Here is a 22,495-nt window from a genome sequence, read left to right as displayed (position 1 = left end):
CACCTCCTTCAGCCATGCCTTCTTCTTTCTGTTGGTGTCCCTATAGAAAGGGTGTCCTATAGAATAATAAAGTTTCCCACCTCCAAATCGTCTCCAATCCATCAGATTTCCTAATGTCTTGTGTAATAAATGTAGTTTTGATAAACAAGGATGGAATTTATGATCAGGAGTCAAAAATGGTGTTTTATTTTGAAATGACCAGATACTCTGATCGTTTTTGTGTCAGATTTCCTGTTTGGTATCATCTGCTCTGCGGATATTGACCTGTTTCTGCAGCGCACTCCAGCAAAAATAGACGCACAGAGTGACATCAGCAAGTAGCGTTTGTGGCTTGTGGCAGCAGCAGACCAAAGCGCATCTTGGGTGAATGCAATGATTGACTAAAGTGGTTTTTAAGTACGGCATAGTGCGCAACACTGTGCTTACCCTGTGCTTACGCTACATGTGTGAACTGGGGGTTAGAGGTAAGGAGGAATGCTCAGAGAATCCTGCCCTACAGATCCCATCCTCTGTCCAGTCAGTCTGAGCTTCTAAAGTCTGGAAGGCACTACAGAGCTCCCCTGGCCAAAGGTCTCTCTCTCTTTTTTTTTTTATTCTTCCTCTAAACCAAACACCATCGCCATCCTGAATTAAAAAAAGTGATATTTCATGTATGACAGTGTTTGTATTTTAGTGCTTCTGTTTGCTTTGCTGCTGAGCCAAAGTCAATTTTCTACTCTGGTGGACAATAAAAAATCATTTAATTCAGATTTAAATCAATTAACCCACCATGTGACTGAAACGTGGTGTAGGGATCTCCTGGTCCTGATGGTCAAAGCCAGCAGCATCCAAACTGTTTCCACAGAGGACCATGGTTAATTTTGGGGAGATCACCAAAACAGGCAGTTTTTTCCTGATGTATTCATTAACCCTGAGAGCAACACATGAGTGCTTTATTTTTCAATATTTCTTTGAGTGATTTCTGTTAAAATCAGTCTCTCAGTGTGGTTTGTATGGGAGAAAAACTTGATTCTTCAGTCACATATTCCAGAGGAACACTGACACACACCCTCAGATTGATGCCTCTTTGTGACTGCTCTAATCTGAGGTGTAATGTTTGCTTTAATGCTTTTATCTCACTGCTGAGGTTCAGCTCTACAGACACAACAGGCTGTCCTTATTCAACCAGGAAATTCAGTGGAAGTGAAATCCTGTGGCTGTGCTCGTCTGTTCATCCACTGCCTTTTCAGTGGGCAGCAGGGTCACTGGTGACACGCTCCACACACACAAAGAGTGCATTTTATGTGACACCATCCCTGGTATTGAGCACCCAGCCTGCATTAGAGTGGATCTGAGTGGAAAAAGAGGATGTGAACAGCCTCTGTGACTGATGCGGTCTGACGGCTGCCAGTAGATGGCAGTGCAGCTCACGGCTTCACACAAACCTCTGTTTCTGTAATAAATGAAATGAGAGGGAGGAGCACAGCTGACCCCTGCCACCATGAAAACACACAGAATAAGATCTATTTCAGGAACTGTGGCAGCCTGTGCACATTTCTGCTGCAGACAGAGCATAGTTTTCATGGTCTGAAGATGACCTCTTACTTTCCAGGACAGAGAGAGTGAGGGGGGCAGAGGCGTGACAAGAGCCTTGAAGATGAGCAGAGCAGCTCAGAGGAAAGTATATACAGGGCTTCCTGTGAGAGGAGAGTGTGTGAGAGGTGTGGAGTGGTAAACATTAACAAACCACATGTTGGAACATAACACTGACTGAAAACATGAAAAATTAAGATACAGTATAAGAGCAAACAGTGTGACAGGCACAGAGCTGCAGCTCTCAGACACTTATTTAAAACATGTTCAACCCACAAGTGATGGACCACCTGGGGGTTGGTGAAACACTGTTAGTGAGCCCAGATATAAACCAAAATGGAGGTTGAATTTGATGTGAAATCTTAAAAAAAAAAAAAAAAAAATGTTGATCCACTTTTTTTGAAGAGCCCCCGTAGTGACTAAACCAGGATTAACAACGGTACCAGTGAAGGCAGATTAATTTGGAAACACAGCGACTTGCGGCCGTAGGTAGTCTCATTTTCAGCTTAGGCCTCTTCTTGTTGTCTGTATTTGGATCCACCTATCGGTGTATTCTCACAGCAGGGGGTCCCTGGTCTTGGTTTTGGTTTGGTCTTGGTTTTTGGGGTCTGAAAAGTTAAAGAAAGAAAAAAACACTTCTGGGTTGGGAAGTGTTCTGAGGTCTGGTTTGGGGCCTGAGTGGTATCATAAGATTTTTTTAAGGCTACAAACAGAAACATGTTAGTGAGGCAATACATGGCTTCAGGTCAGTCTAAAGCCCCATTTCCACCAACCAGTCTGGTTCAGATCAGTACAGTTTGGTATGGTATTGGTATTGTTGGGGTTTCCACAGCAAAACTGTGCCCCCCTTGTGGCCGATCGCCGCATCAGGTAAATAATAGTGTGACGCCATAGCAGTGTGACATAGTACCCAGTTAATAATACCAACAAAGAAGAAAAACGTGTCACAGTAAACAAAGAGTACAGATGGAAGACATCCAGCAATTTGTCTTCTTTGTGATTTCCATGTGGCTCTTTGATACAAAGAACAATCAAGCTTTGTTTCAGAGAAGGCTGTGAGCCGCCAGGAGAAATACAGCAGCTGCTTTCGTATGGTAAGTGACGATTCTATCAACCAATCAGGATTAGTCAGTGGAAACACCATAAATGGTGGAAATGGAGCTAAAGGTATCAAGAATCTGAACATTACTTCACAGGAAGTTCATTCAATCTCTGCATGTCCCCCAGCTGGTCTTCATCACATGATGGCTCTGAGTAAAGCTAGGTGTATGTTTGACATGTCTGGAAGGACCACCCTCTTTCATGTCTATTTCTGCTTTAATGATGGAACCTCAAGCGTTTTAATGTTTTACCTTTGTCTCTGGCGTTTTGGAAAGGGTGTTGTAATCTCACTGACTGCAAAACAAATCTACCTATGGGTGCACATGAAGTAATCTGAGCAGACAAATGATGTTATGGGAATGTTTCTAACTTTCGTACAGAATTGCACAGGCAAACCAGAGCTTCTAGTGTCTGAAATACAAAAATATTGGGATTTATATGATTCAGCACACAGAAATCCCCATGATAACTGTGTGATGAACAATACCTGATGTAGGTGAGGTATTGGGAAAAAAAACCCACAAACAGTAAACAGTATTAACAACTTCTTCTAATATAGTTTAGTACTGTGGTAGATGTGTGTTTTTTGGCACACTGCCCCCTGCAGTTTGGGAACAAATCCTGTGCAGAGAGTATATAAGTATAAAAGCGTTCTTGGGAGCTGATTCTGAGAGTTGTGTTTGTGTGGAATGCGTAACCCAGCCCTAAAGCAGTAAGGTTTTAAACAGCTTAATTTATTTATGTATATTTTAATTGAATATCAGTCAACACAAACAAACAACAAACAAAAATATAAAGCAAATAAAAAAAGGAAAAAAAAACACAACAGCATGACTTTTAACTGAATTTAAGGATTCAGGATTCCCCAGCACCTCTTCACATTGCACAGAATGAAACTGAAGCAAGTTTCTGCCATATTTTTAGTCAAATTTGTCTTATTGTACTAGAGATTAGGCCCATTAACCTAACCATGCCACTTCTAGTGGTTAGGAGGGATGCTAATTCAATGATAAATTTCTTAAAGGTGAGATTTACCTTAGTCCTTTTACACCATTTGATGTCTTTATCAAACCATTAACCAATGCTACACAAGTTTGTCCTGTCAGCTTTACTTCTGCTTTTCAAAACCCAGCAAGGGCACACATCAGATCCAGCAGCAGAGTCAGACTACACGCTGCATTCAAAGCAGTGTGGAGCAGGCAGTTTAAAAACTGGCCTCACCTCCTTTGGTCAGTGTTCTCTGCCATTTAAAGCCCATCCTTGATATAAAACATTTATCTGGACTCGTCAGGTGAATTTGGCTCATATAGAGTTTGATGACACCACTTTTTAACCAGAAATGATAAGACGTAAACACTTGTTCAGATTTCAGTTTTTGCAGTGAACTCAACGATTTTTCCTTGACTTCTTTTGTTTTAGTTTTTTTCTTGTTTTCTTTTATAAAAACCGCCCATACTCTGTAGAAATAAATGAGTTTAAATGTTTGATGCTCTGACCTTAAAAAGGTCAGAGCATCAATAAAATCATTAGAAATAACCATCTTCACCATAAACATCCATCAGTATAAATATAACCTTTCCAGGACTGCTGACCTGTCAACAATCAATAACGGACTGTTTGCTTTAGATGCTGCAGCTCAGTGTTTCTGCTCATCAAACTCACAGGAGGTGAATAATGGTCGGTGTGGTTAATAATGACTGAAATCATGAAGACAGGATCTTATTTTCAGACAGTGTTCATCATCACATGATGACTTTCTGGTCAGGAACCTTAATGAAGTTTTCCTCCAGATGAGGTTTTTTACTTTTATCCAGGTGATGGAAAAATTACTTGCTCCCATGTTTTTTTGTATTTTTTTTTTATTCCAATGAAAACTAAAGGCCTCTTTCTCTCAAATATTGTTCACAAGTTTGTCCAAATCTGTGTTCGTGAGCACTTCTCTTTTACCGAGATAATCCATCCACCTCGCAGGTGTGGCATATCAAGATGCTGATTAGACAGAAGGATTATTGCACAGGTGTGCCTCAGGCTGCCGGCAGTAAAAAGACACTCTGAAGCCCCGTTTCCGCCATCCGGTTTGGATAAGTACAGTTTGATACGAGTCAGATTGGTCAAACCTGATCCCGTTTGTGTTTTCACAGCCAACCGTGCCCTTCTTGGCAGATGGCGTGTGAGCCAGACGCCGATAGCTGCATCTACTACAGTATAGCACAATGGCATGGCAGCGCAATACACTGTACCTGGCTAATGAAGAAGAAAAACACAGCAAACAAAGAGCAACTGTTTCACAACGCCATTTTCCAAACAAAAATTCACAAAGTCAACTGGAGATTAGAAGATGGCAGAGTTATATGTTTCTCTTTATGACTGCTGTCATTTCTAGTTCCACTTTTGGGGATTGGATCAGTATGTCTGGCACCCCAAATGAAGGGAACCAAAAAGTGGGACAGTACAGGTTGGTAATTTGGGGACCTGTCCCAGTTTTAGTCAAAGGAATCGTCACAAAGTGAGTGCGGTATCAAGACAAACTGAACTGCACTGCTTAGTGTCAACGGGCTTAGAATGTGCAGCCTTACTGCATGGATTGGTTCCTGGGGGGTCAGAAAACCAGGCAGTCGGTTCAGGTTGTTGATTGTGGTCTGTGGGATTTTGGTCCACTCTTCAATGGCTGGGCCAAGTTGCTGGATATCAGCAGAAAATGGAACACGCTGTTGTGCACGCTGATCCAGAGCATCCCAAGCACGCTCAGTGGGATGTCCGGTGAGTTTGCTGGTCCTGGAAGAACTGGGACTTCTCAGCTTCTAGAAATTATATACAGAACCTTGCAACATGGGGCCATGCATCATCATGCTGCAACAATGGAACTCAAAATTTTGCCACAGGATCTCTGAGCATTTAGTTGCTAGGCGCCACCCTGTTGGCTATGGCTGACTTTTGCAGCAGCACTCTCTTCTCTGTCCGTTTCTTGTAATTTTTTCATCCCTTTTTCGTCATCTTTGTATTTGGATCATTACTTTGTATGGCTCATTTGTTGGTCATGAACACCAAACTTTTTGTGGCTTCAGTGATATTTTTACTACTTTTCTCCTACATGTAACCATGGCCATGTTGTTCACATGTGAACTCAGCTGTTAGCAGCCTGTAGCATGTTAATGCTAACTGGTGTAAGGCCTGATGCCTTCCCACAAGATAAGGAGAAGGAGGTGAGGACGACATGCTGGTTCTCAGGTGTGAGTTAAGAAGTGACGACATCGACCTGTCCTTCCATCCATCGTTTATTGGGAACGTGAGATCTATCTCCAATAAGATGGAGGAGCTTCACCTGCTGTGAGCAGACAGGATCCAGGAGACAGAGACTGAACAGACTGCTCAGGGGAGGCTCAGTCCTGGACCCTGTGGAGGTGGAGACTGGCTGGGCTGGAGAATGATGGACAAGCTGTCACCATCTATTTTCTTATGGACCTTTTTGCACTTTTTACACTCTTACTTTTGTTTTCTTGATTGCTGCTGTGACTTCATTTTCATTGTACTTGTTACAACGACAATAAAGTTCTATTCTATTCTATTCTATTCTATTCTATTCTATTCTATTCTATTCTATTCTACCACCCTGTTTTCATTGTCAATAACAGCCAGTGTTGTGTGTGAATGAGTGAACATGAGCGTGTTCATGAACAGTGAACTGAACCACTTAGTTTATAACTCAGTAACAGGAATTTGAGTGTACTTCAATCCTGGGGCAGTGAACTGCCACTCACTGCCAAAGAGGGACCCAAAGGTGCTGAGAGAAGGGGGGAGCTGTCGAGAGGTGATGGGAGATGCCAAGCACTGTGATTTGTGGCAACAGGAGTCGTATCTACTATGGCGCTCACAGTGCATTCATCATGGACATTAACGATCAAATATGGACACTAAAAGACAATCAAGAATTATGTCATACATCTGTAAATGGAATCAAAATTCATAATAATCTGATGATATGTGAAAAAGAGGAGACTAAATATTGAGGAAATGGGGACGGGACTAGATAAGCTCTGCTTCTCCCGTCTTCCCTTTCGGACATGTACAATATGATCTATTGAAAATGTGTGATATTGTATAAGTGTGCTGACATGACCGAAATAAATCAAATCATCATCATCATCATCATCATCATGGCTCATCCTGCAGACAGTTCTCACTTTACGGTAACTGTTTTTGAACTCTCAGTTGTGCTACACTAGCTTACAGGGATTCGTCTATTTCAGAATTGGCTTGAGGAATAGGGATCAAAGCTCAGATGGCTCTACTGAAAAAGAAAACTTGTGGGGAACAAAATGATTGTGAGCTAGTTCATTTATTGACCTTGAACTAAGTTCAGAATTACCAAAAATGAACTGTGAATGTGAACTAGTTCATTTAAATTGGTGTGAACTGAACATTGAGCTAGCTCACTTTTTGTTAGAGGTGGGCAGATTGATCCAAATATCAATAATGTTGATACCAACGTTGGTATTGACTCCAAAAAAGAAGTTTGTTTGAATTTTTTTTTTTTTCAAAATTTATTCTTGTGTGATAATTATCAATACTTATTATTATTATTTTTTTAAAGGGTGCAATAATGGGGGAACTTTTGTTTTTCTATATTTTGGTATTGTAGTCTTCAACTCTGACACTCAAAAAACAATTTTATTTTACCTTTAATTGGTAACTTTTTGCACTGAGAAAATAATTCCACACAATGTTTTGAGAAAATTCTTTTTTTTTTTTCTTTACTGTTGTATTTTTTTCTGAACATAAATCCTTATCATGACATCCAAGTAATCTGTAGTCACCTCTGAACTTTGGCCAAGTTCTGTCCCAGGTTTTAACAACATAATCGAAAGAAAAAAAATCACAAAACACAACCTTTAATATTGAAAAGTATCGGTATCAGTATCGGTATGAGCGATACTGGCCCTGCATTCACTTGGTATTGCACAATATCAAAATTCCCAGTATCGCCCAACTCTACTTTTAGTGTAAACTGGCACAACACTGCAAATGCCTGCTCATACCGTAACCCCACCACAGGCCACCATAGGCCACCACAGGCCACCACAATTCACTAGGCTTACACCAGCAAACTGCTTACCCCACAATGCCATACACACTGCCTACCAGTGGCGGCTGCTGGTCAGTCAAGGAGTGGAAGCTCATTTTTCTACAGCCTACATCATAAGTTTTTATTTATTTAAATGCAAATTCTACCCTCCGTGCCAACTTGCTTGCAGCTGGAGCTGCTACGTGAGACTACGACAGGCTGTAAGTGTGAGTGACAGGGGGAGAAGCTCTGCAGCTGTAGCTGTAGCTGCTTATTGGTGAAAAGAGAGAAGATCTTTAAACACAACGCTCGTTGTTTTCAAGAAAAGTAAACTCGATGGCGATCAATAAAGCCTCTGGATCAGTCCAGAACAATAAAATGTACAACTGAGAAGATGCTGCAGTGGGGAGTTATACTTCAAGATCACTGACTGCTCATTTCACTGTCTATCAAAAAGGGATTCGGCCTCAGACGGATCCTCCAATCATCATGCAGAAGCCCAGCGTCCAGGCCAGCCCACTGCCTCATAGACCCCCACAGACGCTGAGTGTCCGATGGGCGGGACAAAGCCCAGTGTTTATCCAATGACCGTCCAGTTTCCACAGTGGAACAACCCACTCTATGCTTCCCCACTGTGAAGTCAGAAGATGCTCAGCGTCTCAGCCAGTTACCTGTGATAGGTAGCTGATTCTGAACAAAAGATGAAGGAATTCTAGCTCATATTTTATCAATGAAATGTACACACAGCAGAACATTTCACCACTTTGTTTGGGGACATTTTAGGGGAAGCTGAGCTTCTCTTGTAGTCTTAGAGCAATCGCCACCGCTGCCAACCATCTGCTCTTCACAATGACAGTGGAATTCATTCATGAAGAGAACACCTCTCCAAAGTGCCAGACGTCATCTAACGTGAGCATTTGCCCACTCTCCCCTGTTGCGAGGACAAACTGCAGTCAGGTGGAGACCCTGATGAGGATGACGACATGCAGATGAGCTTCCCTGAGGTGGTTTCTGACAGTTTGAGTTGAAATTCTTTGGTTATGCAAATGGATTGATTCAGCAACTGTCAGTGGTGCTGGTCTCAGACCATCTTGAAGGGGAAGATACTGGATGTGGAGTTCCTGGGCTGGTGTGGTCACACGTGGTCTGGGGTTGTTAGGCAGGTTGGTTGTACTGCCAAAATCCCAGAGACAGCTGAAACAAGCTTTCAGTTCATTGGCAGAAGCTCTGGTGGACATTCCCGCAGTCAGCATGCCAACTGCATGCTCCCTTAAAACATGGGACATCTGTGGCACAGTGCTGTGTGATAAAACTGCAAATTTCAGAGTGTGCTTTTACTGTGGCCAGCCTGAGGCACACCTGTGCAATAATCTGCATCTCGATATACCACATCTGTGAGGTGGATGGATTATATTGTAAAAAGAAAAAAAAAACATGCTCACTACTGCATATTTAGACAAGCTAATGAACAATGTCAGAGAGAAATAGTCTTTTTGTGTTCAAAGAAAAAGTCTGGGATCTTTGAGTTCAGCTCATCAAAAATAGAAGAAAAAACAAAGGTGTTTAAATTAATGTCCAGAGTTCTGGTTTGGTTTTCAGAGTTCCTTATTTGAGTCTGTTGGTTTATTTCTCTGTAGTATCAGGATCATTGAGTTTCTCCTTCAGCTCCACTCACTGAAGGAAGCCAAAATGAAGCCTCTGTGATTTAGAGGCTGCCTGTGTTTGGGTTCTGGCGCTTACAGTCCCATGGCCAAGGAGCCATGTTACCTGTTCCACAGCTTTTTATGACGTAAGGTTTTTAAGTGTGGTGGTTAAAGCTGGGCGCTGTGAGGCAGGGAGGTTTTACAGTAAAAGAATCAGTAAGTGAACAGACGAAGGATATACCATCACATAAACACTTTTAAGTCGTAGCCTGAAGACTTTTGTTTTAAAGTCAGAGACAGAAGTAGAGATTTTCCACTTTCACCGCCAGCAGCCTGCTACAGTCCCACTTTCTCCAAGTTCACTGCCCAACAAATGTGGATTTTATGGTGGTGGGTTTGTCCTATATTCCTCTATAGTGACAGCACATGAATGCATAATGACAGAGCTGACAGGCACAGACAGAGCTGCAGGAAGGCTGACAGGCAGCCACTTAGTGGGTGTTTGTGGAAACTTGGAGACTCCTGCAGGACACACGCTGCTACATCTCACTGAACTCCAAGTCTGCAAGTGTTAGGAGGACACCAGACACTGCTGCTGCTGCTTTCTGAAAGAGGAGCTTTAATGATGGGATGATTTTAGGGCCTGATGGAGCAAAAACAGGATAAAAACTCACTCACTTGGGGACTCTCAGTACAGCCTTTCTGTGTATATCTGTGCTTCATCACCTTCGGCTCATAGCTATTACTTAGAGAGGGGGTTTTTCTGTTAGTTTTAGTCCTTATTCTGTCCCTCTGGTGCCAACATAGTATCTTTTCATGATTTACAACTCAAATAAATCTCTATTTTTTTCTCTCTTGGGTGTTTAAGTTACAACCGTTGTCTGGAATAGCCCTCTTGCCTGTCAGTGGTGGAGCTATGGGCAGACCTTGGTGTTGGAGGCCCGTCCCTCCACATGTCATGAATCAGTTAGGAGATCCTCGTGTGATGAACTCAGCATTTCACCAAGCCTGGTGGAGATTTGGTGCAGATCTGGTTATTTTTTTAGAACAGAGCATTGTGATCAGTTCAGGGATTTGTAAACATATAGACACATAGAGGTTTTTAAATCTGCGCACAGCCTGAAAACCCAGCTTCATTACTATATATCCATGTTTAAAATATGGGAAAGCTAAACACCCCCTCTTTAAACTCAATTTACCTTCAACTTTTTGGCACAAAGTGATCTGATACACTGTAATTTCCACAGAAAAATAAGAGAAATCAAAACATGCTTGAATGTACACAGTCTGCTTTGCTTTTCTTCTCTTGTTTACTTCTCTTTGTATGTGGAGTCTGCCATTACTGTTATTTTATTTTATTTTTTTTACATCTCATTTGTTGGCCATGGACACTGTGTTTGGGGATCCTACGTGTAACCATGGTTGCAATAGTAAGTTAGTAGTATCAAATCAGTCATTAGCAGCCCGTAGCATGTCAATGCTAGCCAGTGCTATGTCCAATGTTCCCTGTGAGCCAGTGGTGGCTGGCAGTTTTTCTCCAGGGGAGCTATAACTTCAAAATAGACACTTATCAAAAAGCAAGCAAACACTTATTAATGTGTCCCACCAGTGTATTTACATAAGTGAAAACAGTGAAGTGATTGAGATGTCCGTCTGATTAGGGCCTTGGCCTTTCACATCAAGCTTCACCTGATGTGTCCTCCTCTAAAGGTGGTGTTGGAGTGATGTAACTGCATTATTCATTTCTCTCTCTGTTTTGCGTCTCTTTGATTGTCTCCAAATTCCGCAGCTCAACCTGTCAATCAGCTGCACTTTGTGACTGACGTCTGTGACATTGGCAGGAGGGTGTTGATATGTAAATCAAGATGCATTCAGCTCTGGGTGCAGGTAGGGTGCACCCACACCTCGTTCTATCTCTTGTATTGAAGAGAAGCTACTGTGCATGTTCAGCTTATAACAAAAGTCTATGGCCAAAGAGTTTTGCACCTGAGGCAGGAAACAAGTCACCAATTAAACAGATGAATGAAACAACTTTATAAAATTGTTAATTATATATTATTTATCTAGCTTGTTCAAAAATATACATTCATAGATCTCAGAGTATTATTTTATTATTTCTTCTTCTTCTTTCTTTTTTTTTTTTTTTAATTTTATCTTACTCAAGGTAGTGTTGGTGGTGGTGGCGGCAACGCCTGAGCGCCCTCTATTGGCCAGCCCCCACTGTTGTGAGCTGAGGAGAAGGAGGGGGGGACAATATGCTGGTACTGCGGTGTGAGTTACATCGACCTGTCCTGTCATCCATGGTTACGGGGCATGTAAGATCTATCTCCAATAAGATGGACGAGCTAGCTGTGCTAACCCTGCACCAGAGGGAATACCAGAAGGCAGGGTAGCATCATGCTATGCACAGACATGGCTAACGTCAGTTCAGTCCTGGACCCTGTGGAGGTGGAGGCTGACAGGAGAAAAATGGCCAAGCCGTTGTCTCTGATGGACTTTTTTTTTTTCTATGTGACACTTATTAAATCACTCTTTTTATATATTCTTATTTTGATTTTTGCATTCTACACTTTCTTTGCTGCTGTAATTCTGTAAATTTCCCCGTTGTGGGACGAACTAAGGTGTATCCTATCTTATTTTATCCAGAGGACGACCTGCAGCATGTACACACTCCTGTGCTCCTCTGCAGGACCTCAGGACAGAGAGCATGAAACGGCCAATGTTTACAGCAGAGATGACACACACATTCTTAGTGTGGATTGATAACACCTTTTAAACACACACCACATTCACCATCTCACAACCAAGGTCTGCAGGGGAACATCCTGACTGAGAAAAGCAAGTGAGCCTCATCATTTCTTCATTTTTTACAAACACAACAAACTGTTTTCCTTTCACTCTCTTCCCTCTCAGCTTCACAACAAAGTGTGTGTGGGTTCGGTTTGGTCTGTTAAAAAGGCCACGGTGATGACATTTCCCTTCAAACTCACACATCTGCAGTTCCTCCAGCTACTCCACACACACACACTCAAACACACACTCACACATTCAGACACATCCTCTGTATTGTGCTCAGAGTCCAGTGTGGGCTGATGCACAGAGCCAGGTGTTTGCACACACCTGTTGGTGGGAGTTTGTTGTGCTTGTTAGCAGCTGTAGCTGGCACTCAGAGGAAACAGCCGCACAGCTTTTTGGTGTTTCACAGATAATGCAGAGAAATGACTCTGACCCTCCACGAGATGCTATCTGCAGAGCTGTCGTCATTTAGGCTGCCTGTGGACCAATCAGCTCCTCCGGTGTGTGCCTGTGTATATTTCAGGTGACATCAAACTGCCCTGCCTTCAAAGGTGGGTAAAAACCAGAGAGGAAAGAACTCCAGGTGGCTCATTAAAGAAGAAAACACACTTTAAATGAGGATATAAAAGTCCAGCTCTCACACTGCATGCAGAGTGTTGAGCTGGATTATCAGGGAGGTGAAGAAGACAGCTGGAGTTATGATGTAAGGCAGGTTCACCATGTAACTTTCAATCCAAAGGCTGGATAACAAACTCACTCAGACCCACACAGTGCCTTTCTGCTTTCATCTCTCACACCTTACCATCAGCTCCATTAACTGATAACCCTTTGTGTAACGGTGTATGCATCTGTGTTGCCATCTAATGGGTCTTTTACACAATGTCTTCTCTTCAGCCATCTCAATTCAAACCTTAGCGCACAGTCAGAAAGAATGATACAAGCTGTGTCACTTGATTGGGAAAAAGCTAAAGAAAAATCCCGAAGAACATCGGGAGTTGACGAGCCGCTGTTAATGTGGTGGAAAAAGCCTCATAACTGGCAGACATTTAAATGAGAGCAGTCAGAAGAATTAATAGAAACTAAGTATTTTGGTTTTATCACTGGACAAGGCTCTACTATACTACAGCCAGTGTTGTAATGTAACAAAGTACAATTACTGTGTTACTGTGTATCACGCCAAAAGAGGCAAAAGAAGCAAAAGCGGCAAGCACGCCGGAAGTTCATTCATTTTCAATGAGAGCACGGTGTCCTGAGCGGCCAAAGCGCCCTGAGCGGCTAAAGTGGCTACAGTGGCTAAAGTGGCTAAAGCTGCTAAAGCGGCTTAAGCGGCCAAAGCGTCAAAAGAGGCACCAGATGAGAAGTTGAGCCTCGGTCAACTTTATGGTAATTAGCTATGACGCTGTGCAGCAGCAAGTCGAGATGTCCTTCGACCGAGCGGGCCCTAAGGAACAACACATGTAACTTAGGTTCCTAGTTCCGTCTTGGATACAGAAAAGCTCATAAACTGTGTTCGGGCTCATCCTATTCTTTTTAATATCCGTCTTTTTAGCCACCGCCACCAACAACAAAAAAATTGTGTCGCGGAGGTGGTAGATTGTTCTAGTGAGTTCAAAAAAATGTGCAGTAATTGCTATGGCAAAGACATAGCCTAGCCTAGCATGCTAGCATTTCATGCTTCTGAATGAGATGACACCAGGGCTCCAGACTTACTTTTTTCAGCAACGATCTGAGGTTTACACCGGGGGTGCAGGTTACTTTTATTACCAAACAGTCTCCCACTTGATCCTTCTGGATCCTTCCGTGGATGGCTTCATACAGGACTGTGCGCCAGCACTGAACGGATGCCGGTAACCTGGTTATCACTTGCCTGTTTAGGGCTACCTTTTTTCTTCCTTAAGATTTATCTTTCGTGTCTTGTGGATCAATGTCGTTATGTGTTCCGGACTTAAGAGGACCGGAAAAAAACTGAATTAAAGGACTGATTAAAATAGTGTGAAGAAGGACAGCTTTTTTTTTTTTTCGTTAGTTGGGAACTTTTTCATGATTTTGTTTTTATGAACATTGAGATTGTTGTTTTAATTTGGTTGTGATTTATTTTGAAACGGGAAATACGCACGGGCTGCACAGCAGTTTAATTCATTGATAAAAAGATTAACATTGAGTCCGGCTCCTGGGTATTTTTCTTTAGGGATTATAGAACGTTCACACACACACACACACACACACACACACATACTGCCTTATGTCCTCTTTGGGGGCGCACATGAAAACACCCTACTTTTGGGAACACCACTTTCTGAATGGTTTAGAGAGATGCCAGCAAGTGGGATGTATCACCAGAAAAATCTAGATTATGAAAATCACCTCAGATTTTCATTTAAAATAACTTTTGTCCAATTAGAATTTTTACCTTGAGATTGAGGACAAATAATTTTAATGTCAATTTTGGGGACTTTAACTGTACACAGATACACAAACTCATAAAAGTCACTTTCAGGTGCCTCAAAGTCCTTTGGGGACAGAAGTCTATGCAAGTAATTTTAGCATTTATTTGTTGCTATGTTTGAGTTATGAGAATATAAAACCTTCAAAATCAGTCTCAACACTGCTCCTGAGTAGCTCTTGACATATCTTAAGAAACTTATTCTTACTTAACTTTTTCAACAGAAACCAAAACAACTGAAGGATGATGGCTTAACTAAAGACCAATCCTTGCCATACTTACACGTTTTATGTTGGTAAGACTATCAACAACAGTTGGGATTCAATAAAATTCTACTGGAAACAATTTGTTCTAAATAAGATTAGACTCAATATGTTAGCCACATTTTCACCAGAATCAAATTTGCATGAAAATGAACATCACACAACAAACTAAGTTTTGCTGTCAAAACATGTTTTACTAACATGGTTAGACACATACAAATGGCTCCATAAGTTGCTGTTTAGGTAACAGGAGGGGCCAGCCTCAAAAGTGCTACTATTTTGTAAACAGAAACAGCTTGAGATGACAAGAACACTTCAACTATCAGTGTACACCAACAAGTATACTTTACTAGGGTACATTTTAACAAGAGTTCAAGATTTTGTCCATTAGTCCAAGTAACAAACTGAGTCCATTTCTTCCAAAAGAGAAATATAAAATGAACAATGCTTTGTAAAGAACAAAAACTATTGTTTAGCACAAACCCTTCTCTTCAAGGCAGTGATTCGATTTCTGACGTAATTTTTTACACCAGTCCAGCTGCGATCTCTCAGTGCGACGGGCTCTGCATTGATACACCGCAGACAGTCAATCTTTTGCGGTACCTTGCAAGTGCGTATGAAGTCCATCATGTGTCTTTCCACAGCACGTACCTCACGGTCATCCCACTTACGTTTAGAGTTGTCTCTGTTTGGAAGTGTCAGTGAAATGTCTATAAAGAAAAGAAAAAAAGGTGATGTCAAGTTACCTTTCTGTCAGTACCAATGTTAAATGTGCAAGGTCAACAGTGGTCAAGTGACAAATAATGGAAGACCATGAATAGGTTTTACTACACTAGTTTTCAATTTTAAAACACTCCTAAAAAAGGGGCATAGTTTGTGATTTTAAATTACATGTAAATTAATTTGAACTTATATAAATAAATTATGGATGAGGCATGTTAAAGGGCATATTGCTGGTTAAAGACAACCATTTAGAAATGTATAGTAAAAAACCTTAAAAACAATATTCTGAAAGAAACTCTGAAACCACAGAGTCTCCTGAAGACGTTGTAGTATAATTTTTCTTACTTTTGCATTAAAAACCAGCATTTGAATGCAACTTCACTCAGGGGGGTCACTCTGAGTCTGCCTCTGTTTAACATTAATAAACATGGATCAGACTGTTACTCCTGTCAATAAAGAAGAAGAAAATCTGCATTCTTATGGTCCTCAGACTTATTATTATGAGCTTGTTTGGCAAGATAAATAGGATGGAATAACAGCCTTAGGAGCAGCGGAGGAGAAGCGAGGAGAAGCAGAGAGGAACTGAGCAGCTGTACCGGTAAGTGCCCGCTGTTTGCTTGTGATATGTAGCCGAATGCTGTGTTCACATCAACAGTTTTAAATAAGATCAGCTGACTTAAAAAATAAGCAGCTGTTATAATGTGTCACATAGAGAAAGACAGAGGTTTATCAGCGCTCTATCAACTAATCTAGAGTCAGAAAACAAGACAATGCTCAGCTCACGTTTCTGTCGGGCTGAATCTCTGACAACTTTGTCTTTACGTCATCTGCCACTGGGAGCTGGGCTCGGGCTGCTGCTGCTGCCGCCAGCGAAGCGATTTGCATTGATGGGACTGCACCCATGTCTGACACCTGGACCTGGCTCTGGTATCCCATCCTAAACTCCATAATATCGCCAGGCACAAAATCCTCACGAAAATGAGCACCACAGAGAACCGTGTTGTGGTGACCGATGCAGAAATAAAGTCTTGTCTTCTCACCTGCCCAAAGTGAATCCGAGCACAAAGCTAACTCCATTCATCTTCCTATTGGGGAAAAAAGAGGACTCCATGTCCTGTTAAGCTAATTTATCTGTATCCATCACAAATGCAGTTAAAGGAAACGCCTTAATGAATGGCCAAATTCAATCATAAAACAATAAAATCGACCCCTAAAGTCCGCTCTCACTCACTACCACCTGTTTTTCATATTGGCTCACAGCGGAGTGAAGTGACGCGAGTTCCTTTGGTGATGTTAAATGACACCATGTTGAAAAAAAGAGTGTTTTGAACAGCTATGCCGAAAACAGCCACTTCTTCCTCTAATTGTCGCCCTTTATCGATGTATAACACATAAAATCAATGATTGACTTATTCTACAGTCATTATTTGACAATGGTAAGTGTTAATTTACAAAAAATTGAACCTTCAATATGCTCTTTAACTACTTTTACTAATTATCCACAAAGGTGGCAAAAGTACTTACACTCTGTACTAACAAGTACAGATACTTGTGTAAAAGTCACTGGTAAAAGTTGGAAAAAAAAAGTTATCCAACTCCTTAATTAAGGGTAAAAGTAAAAAAAAAAACACACTGAAATTTACTTAAGTACAAAAGTAAAAATGATTACTATGTTAATTATACACAATACTTGCTTGATAACTTGGCAAAATGAAAAATAAACTAAAAGTGCTGTCAATCAATTGAAAACTTTAATCTGCTTAATCATATTTTTAGGCTGACATCCCATGCAGCTGCAGGAGCAGCAAGAGGTGACAGAGCTTTTTTATCCCACAGACAGTGAAGGTAACATGACTCTACTGGAGATAGAAATTACTGAACAGACTGAAGCTGCTGAAGACTGACCGGACCACAGCTTTCTGTCTGATGCTGTCAGTCACTGTGGAGCTGTGATGTGATATCAGGTGACAAGTCAGTACAACTCTGCTTCTGTCGTTTTTAAGCTGCGTTGTCATGTCCGTGGAAGTTGAATAAAAGTAACAGGTTATTTTTAACTATGCAAGGAGTGGAAAGTACAGGTTTTTGTGTTCAAATGTAGGGAGTAAAAGTAAAAAGTTGTCAAAAATTAATCAATCAAGTACAGATACTTGAAAAATCTACTTAAGTACAGTGACAAAGTATTTGTACTTTGTTACTTCCCACCTGGTTCTCCAAAACAACAACCTGCTATAGGATGGCTACAGCAGCTGACTACTGTGTATATTCTGTCATACCCAACTTTGGGGTTTTACTGGATACATTACTGTCACTTAGTACAAAAAATGATTCCTATTTCATTTTTACCTTGATCTAGAGAGGCATCAGAAGAAGTGGAGAGAGGTGGAGATGTGACCTCTGCCTCATGGTCGTCCTCAGCTGTGGTCTCTATGGCTGAGCTGACATTGGCAAGCTCATCCTCATCACTTGATACATCTGGTTCTTGTGAACAGTCAACTTTTTCTGAAGTGACAATGTCAGAAAAGTACAAAAAGGACACTTTAGGAAAAGTAGCCTTGAGACAAAAACTCTCAATGGACTTCCTGCATTACTTAAGTTATACATTTACACAAAATAATTTTGTAAATAACATGATCATACACAATGCCTATGAGGAAAAATATGTAAAAATAACTGATGGACTAAATTTGCATCCCTCCAGTGTGAAACAGACTATTACAATTCTTCATCATTAAACTTAAATAACCAAATACAGTACAAAGAGTATAGTACAGGTAAAGAGCAGTGATGATGCATTTCTCATGGGATAATAACCATGGCGTTTATCTAACCTTAGTTGTACTAATATACACACATCCATACCTTCAGGGTTAATCTCAATGTCATCAAGAGCTTGACCTTTATACTGTGAGAGGGTCCCCTTCTCCACTGCCAAAAGCACTTTGCTCATTTTGGCGAGCTGTAGCGTTCCCTGTGGCAGGCGGTAATACTGCCTGTGCACACGAATGTCATGACCGAGAAAGTCTGCAAGCTGATCTGATTCATTTTCTTGAAGATTGAGTACCTGAGACATGGTAGCTATGTGCTTTCGCAGCTTTGTTGATGTTAAGGCCTCCGGATTTTTAGCACCACTCTCCCTTGCAAACTTTTGGATGCATTCTCCCCCTCTATAAGCAGACAAGGCACCTGGTCTAGCGAACATGTATATGTTCTCTTTGAGGACTCCGCACATCTCACGAGTTTCAGCAAGGAGCTCCATGGCTGACAGCATTGATGGCTTTAGCAGCACTGGGACTCCTCTTCCTCGTTTTCCCCTGATTTCTACTCTAGTGAAGAAATCACACATCTTCTTCTCAAGAGGGGTGAGACAGGCTTCCATGTCCGCATTGAGTTCTGACTTTTTCCTTGCCATGAAAGTGGCCAGCTCCATTCTTGACACCTCTCCTTCTCTTCTTCTGTTGAAAATAATGACCTGTGCCAGCGTTACTTTGGCAAGCGTTGCATAACTGTGTGCAGAGGGAGACAGTTTCAGCATTCTTTCAGCAACATCTTTAACCTTCTCTAAGTGAGAGTCCAAACATTTGACATCTTCAGTGAAAGGTAAAATTGGTGGCGCATTCCACTTCAACTCTTTCATAGTGGTTGTTGCACCTCTGGTTATCAGTGCCTTCCATCTGAATTTTTTAATGGTCTTGAATTCGCGAGCATATTCCACCAGGCCGTCATCCCTGTCAACTGTGGACAGATTCTCAGTCTCCACCAGCTCACAAAGTACACCCAGACTGTGGCCAACTTTTAGGGCTAAGGAAGGTGTCTGAAATGTGTTGTTCTCTGTGTTGTATCCAGCCAACTCTTTCACTGCAGATATCACTCTGTTGAAGTTGGATGGATAGATGAGTTCCTCTGCTTTCCGTATAGGAGTTTTCTTCTGAGCAACTACTAATAGTCGCCCAAGTTCTCGAAGTCTTTGTCTAATCAAGTCATGTCGGTTCTTTCTGGACCCATTTAGATCAAAGAGGTGTTGACCAAACTGCAACAGAAGTTTGTCATTTTGGATGGTCTGAGTGACCTCATCATAGCTCATGCAGGAAATCACACTTTTCAAGCCCTCACTAATCTCTTGGACAACAGCAGTTTTAAGGGCACATTTGGATCGAACTCGCTGCTTCCCAGTCCTGGATTCATCATCGGTTTCTTCTCGTGCTGGACAGATTTTCATGTGCTTCCACAAAGTCCTCTTGGCATAGAGTCCTTGACAATGAAAACAATGAATAAACTCAACAGCAGATCTGGCTTTTCGAGGTCTGTAGCAGGCCTGGAGCTCTCCTGCTCCCTTACTCACAACCTGAGCATTATAGGCAAAGTTTCCACGTCGTCTCAGAATATTTAATGCATTACGTCTCTCTTTTGAGTTCTTTGGAAATAGAACTGCTCTGGCAACCTCTTTTACATTTCCATGCACAGCTTCCAGGTGTCGTGCAATTTTTGAAGAAGGCTTGAGGCAATAGAGACAGTAGTTTCTTTTGTTATACACTCGACGACTTCCAGACTTTGAAGGAGGACATACTTTGATTGAGTCAGAAAGATGTTGGACTCTGCTTTTCTTTGGAGTGCTTGACATTATCTTCTCTAAATGAGGAGATGAGCTCTTTCTCTTCCTTGGAGTGTTGGAGTTCCTTTTCTCAGGGTTGTCTCTGGTTGGGTTTTTCACAGGAGTTCCAGAATCAGTGGCTTGACTTGCTGAAGACAAAAGGGGATATTGCAGAGATAGCGGAAGGTTTTTTGCAGCTGGATGGATTTCTGTGTCCTCATCAGACACAGAGTCTGGAACGTAGTCTGAATCATTATAGTCTGTGTGATCAGATTCATCTAGGGAATCTTCCTTATATGCAGGGGCCTTGAGGAAAAAAAATGCAAAGGTTACTGCGCTGTGTTGATCGATTGCACTCTTATTACATAAACTTTCTCTCTTTTAGCTGTATATGAGAAAAACAGGGTAGATATACCAAATTCTATTTAAATAAGAGATAATTTACACATCAAATTGTACACTACTGTTACGACTCAGGATGCAACAGTACAGGTGTTTATCCTGTACCAAGTGAATATAGACATTGTGGTCTGGTTTACAAATTCCTATGACGAATACACTTGGCTGTAAAATGGCAAGAGAATTTGTGAGATCGTTACCATTCTAATCTATGCTCACTGCTTAATGCATACCCAAACAAGGTGAAGCAGCTTTTTGTTTCGAAGCTCTCCACCTGCAAAACAATCTTTTTGAAGACTTTAGGTTTGCTAAATTCAAACCAATAACCATAAGTTGATAGTTAAAGTAGGGCTTAAATCATTTCTGTTCTCCGTGGCTTTAGTATCAGCCTCTATAATCTGTATTTATTTGCTTGGTCTCGTTATTGTATTTAAAAGGCAATCAATTGAATGAAACATTTAAAAAAAAAAGTCCTTTGTTTTATTGTCTTTTTTACACCAAATTAAAAAAATCTCATATTTAAGTAGGTCAAAAACACTAACTGCACTACTGCCAGTTAAACATTAATGACCCAAACTCATTGTAAATCCATGTGTTAAGGTACACACCAAACTGGGACTTCTGTATACTGTTACAACTTGACTTATTATTGCAGGAGAATACCTTTCTTTGTCTTAATGACCTCCATTTAGAGTCATCTGCTGAAAAATCCTCAGAATTCGGACAAGCTGACAATGATGATGATGACGAACACATAGCAGGAGCTCTTGTCTGACAAACAAAAAGATAAAAGCATTCCAGTATGAATAAATCTTGTATAAAACAATAGGCAATACAGACCTTTTAAAGTAAGAGTTAGTGATAGTGGTGTTTTGGCGGAATGATTTATGACCATTTCCATTCACTACCATGATAATAAATCACACTTCTATCCTCATCCCAGATAATACAATTATGGAAATAAAGAAGAAGGTTTATTTCTGAACAGCATTATAAAATCGACAAAATAGTGATAAATAGAATTATGTATTTATTTATGATGCCAAATGATAACACTGATGTCATCCATCTTGTGGAAAACAGCTGAAAACCAAATAACAAGCTAAAGTTAAAATGGAGTAGTGTCACCTTTGACATTGCTGCTGGCTCTCCACTGTCCACTGGATCACTGGCCATTGATGATTCATCCGCCAATGAAGCGTCTGATGAGGCTAGTGGCTAAAAAGACAAACCAAACTTTCTATTTGAAATATTCAAATTCAGTTTGTATTTAGAAAAAGGAAGATGCATAGCAACCCTTTCACTTCTATTATAATGCTTGATTAATTAAGAACATGTGAGTAATTGTAAAAATTGGCCCCAGTCAAGTTTGTACATACTTGAATATCATCACACTCGTCCTCAATGGCATTATCCAGGGGAGATTGTGAAGTCAGCTGAAGAAAAGAGAGAAAATCAACTAAAGCAAATATGAAATTCCATCCAACTACAATGACAAAACTTTCAGTAATATTAAACCAACTGTTATCAAAATCAAAATGTTGATAATGCCTTGCTCTTAAGTCAGCTAGTCATAAAAGAAGGCACGGTATCCTGTCTCTAGAAGCTATTAACATGTACTGCATGAAGTGAGGAAGCTGCATTGCATTTATAGCCTTGGTTTGCACTAGAAACAAATAGATTAAGTAACATAAAATATTCATCCAAACATTCCACAAATCTTGTGCTGGGAATTTCTTTACATAGTTGTCCCAATTTAAATATTTTGTGCCAGAGGTATTTCACCAATTTGGAATTGGGGCCTGAAAATAAACATGTCCCCAGTTCAGAGACCAAAGACTTTTAATTCCATTTTTTTTTAAATCAGTGTGTATGCATGTTCAGAGTTGCAATTCTTGAGTACAA

General features: G+C 41.0%; 1 protein-coding gene across 1 annotated transcript in view; it reads right to left on the bottom strand.

Moving 5' to 3' along the window:
• LOC141793879 (uncharacterized) overlaps nt 1–22,495 on the bottom strand; it is a 46,009-nt gene that overhangs the window by 15,582 nt on the left and 7,932 nt on the right. The window contains exons 11-15 of the mRNA XM_074674755.1: nt 21,970–22,026; nt 21,719–21,808; nt 21,254–21,361; nt 18,463–20,497; nt 17,947–18,102 (exon numbers count right to left, since the gene is read on the bottom strand). Of these exons, the coding sequence (XP_074530856.1) occupies nt 17,947–18,102; nt 18,463–20,497; nt 21,254–21,361; nt 21,719–21,808; nt 21,970–22,026 (2,446 nt within the window). The remainder of the gene's footprint in view (nt 1–17,946; nt 18,103–18,462; nt 20,498–21,253; nt 21,362–21,718; nt 21,809–21,969; nt 22,027–22,495) is intronic.

This window comes from Halichoeres trimaculatus, unplaced genomic scaffold (assembly GCF_033239565.1).
Source record: "Halichoeres trimaculatus isolate MK-OKI-2021-1 unplaced genomic scaffold, fHalTri1.1 fHalTri1_scaffold_7, whole genome shotgun sequence".
NCBI lineage: Eukaryota > Metazoa > Chordata > Actinopteri > Labriformes > Labridae > Halichoeres > Halichoeres trimaculatus.
Note: the sequence above shows the minus strand (reverse complement) of the source record. Positions and strands in the feature narration are given on the sequence as shown.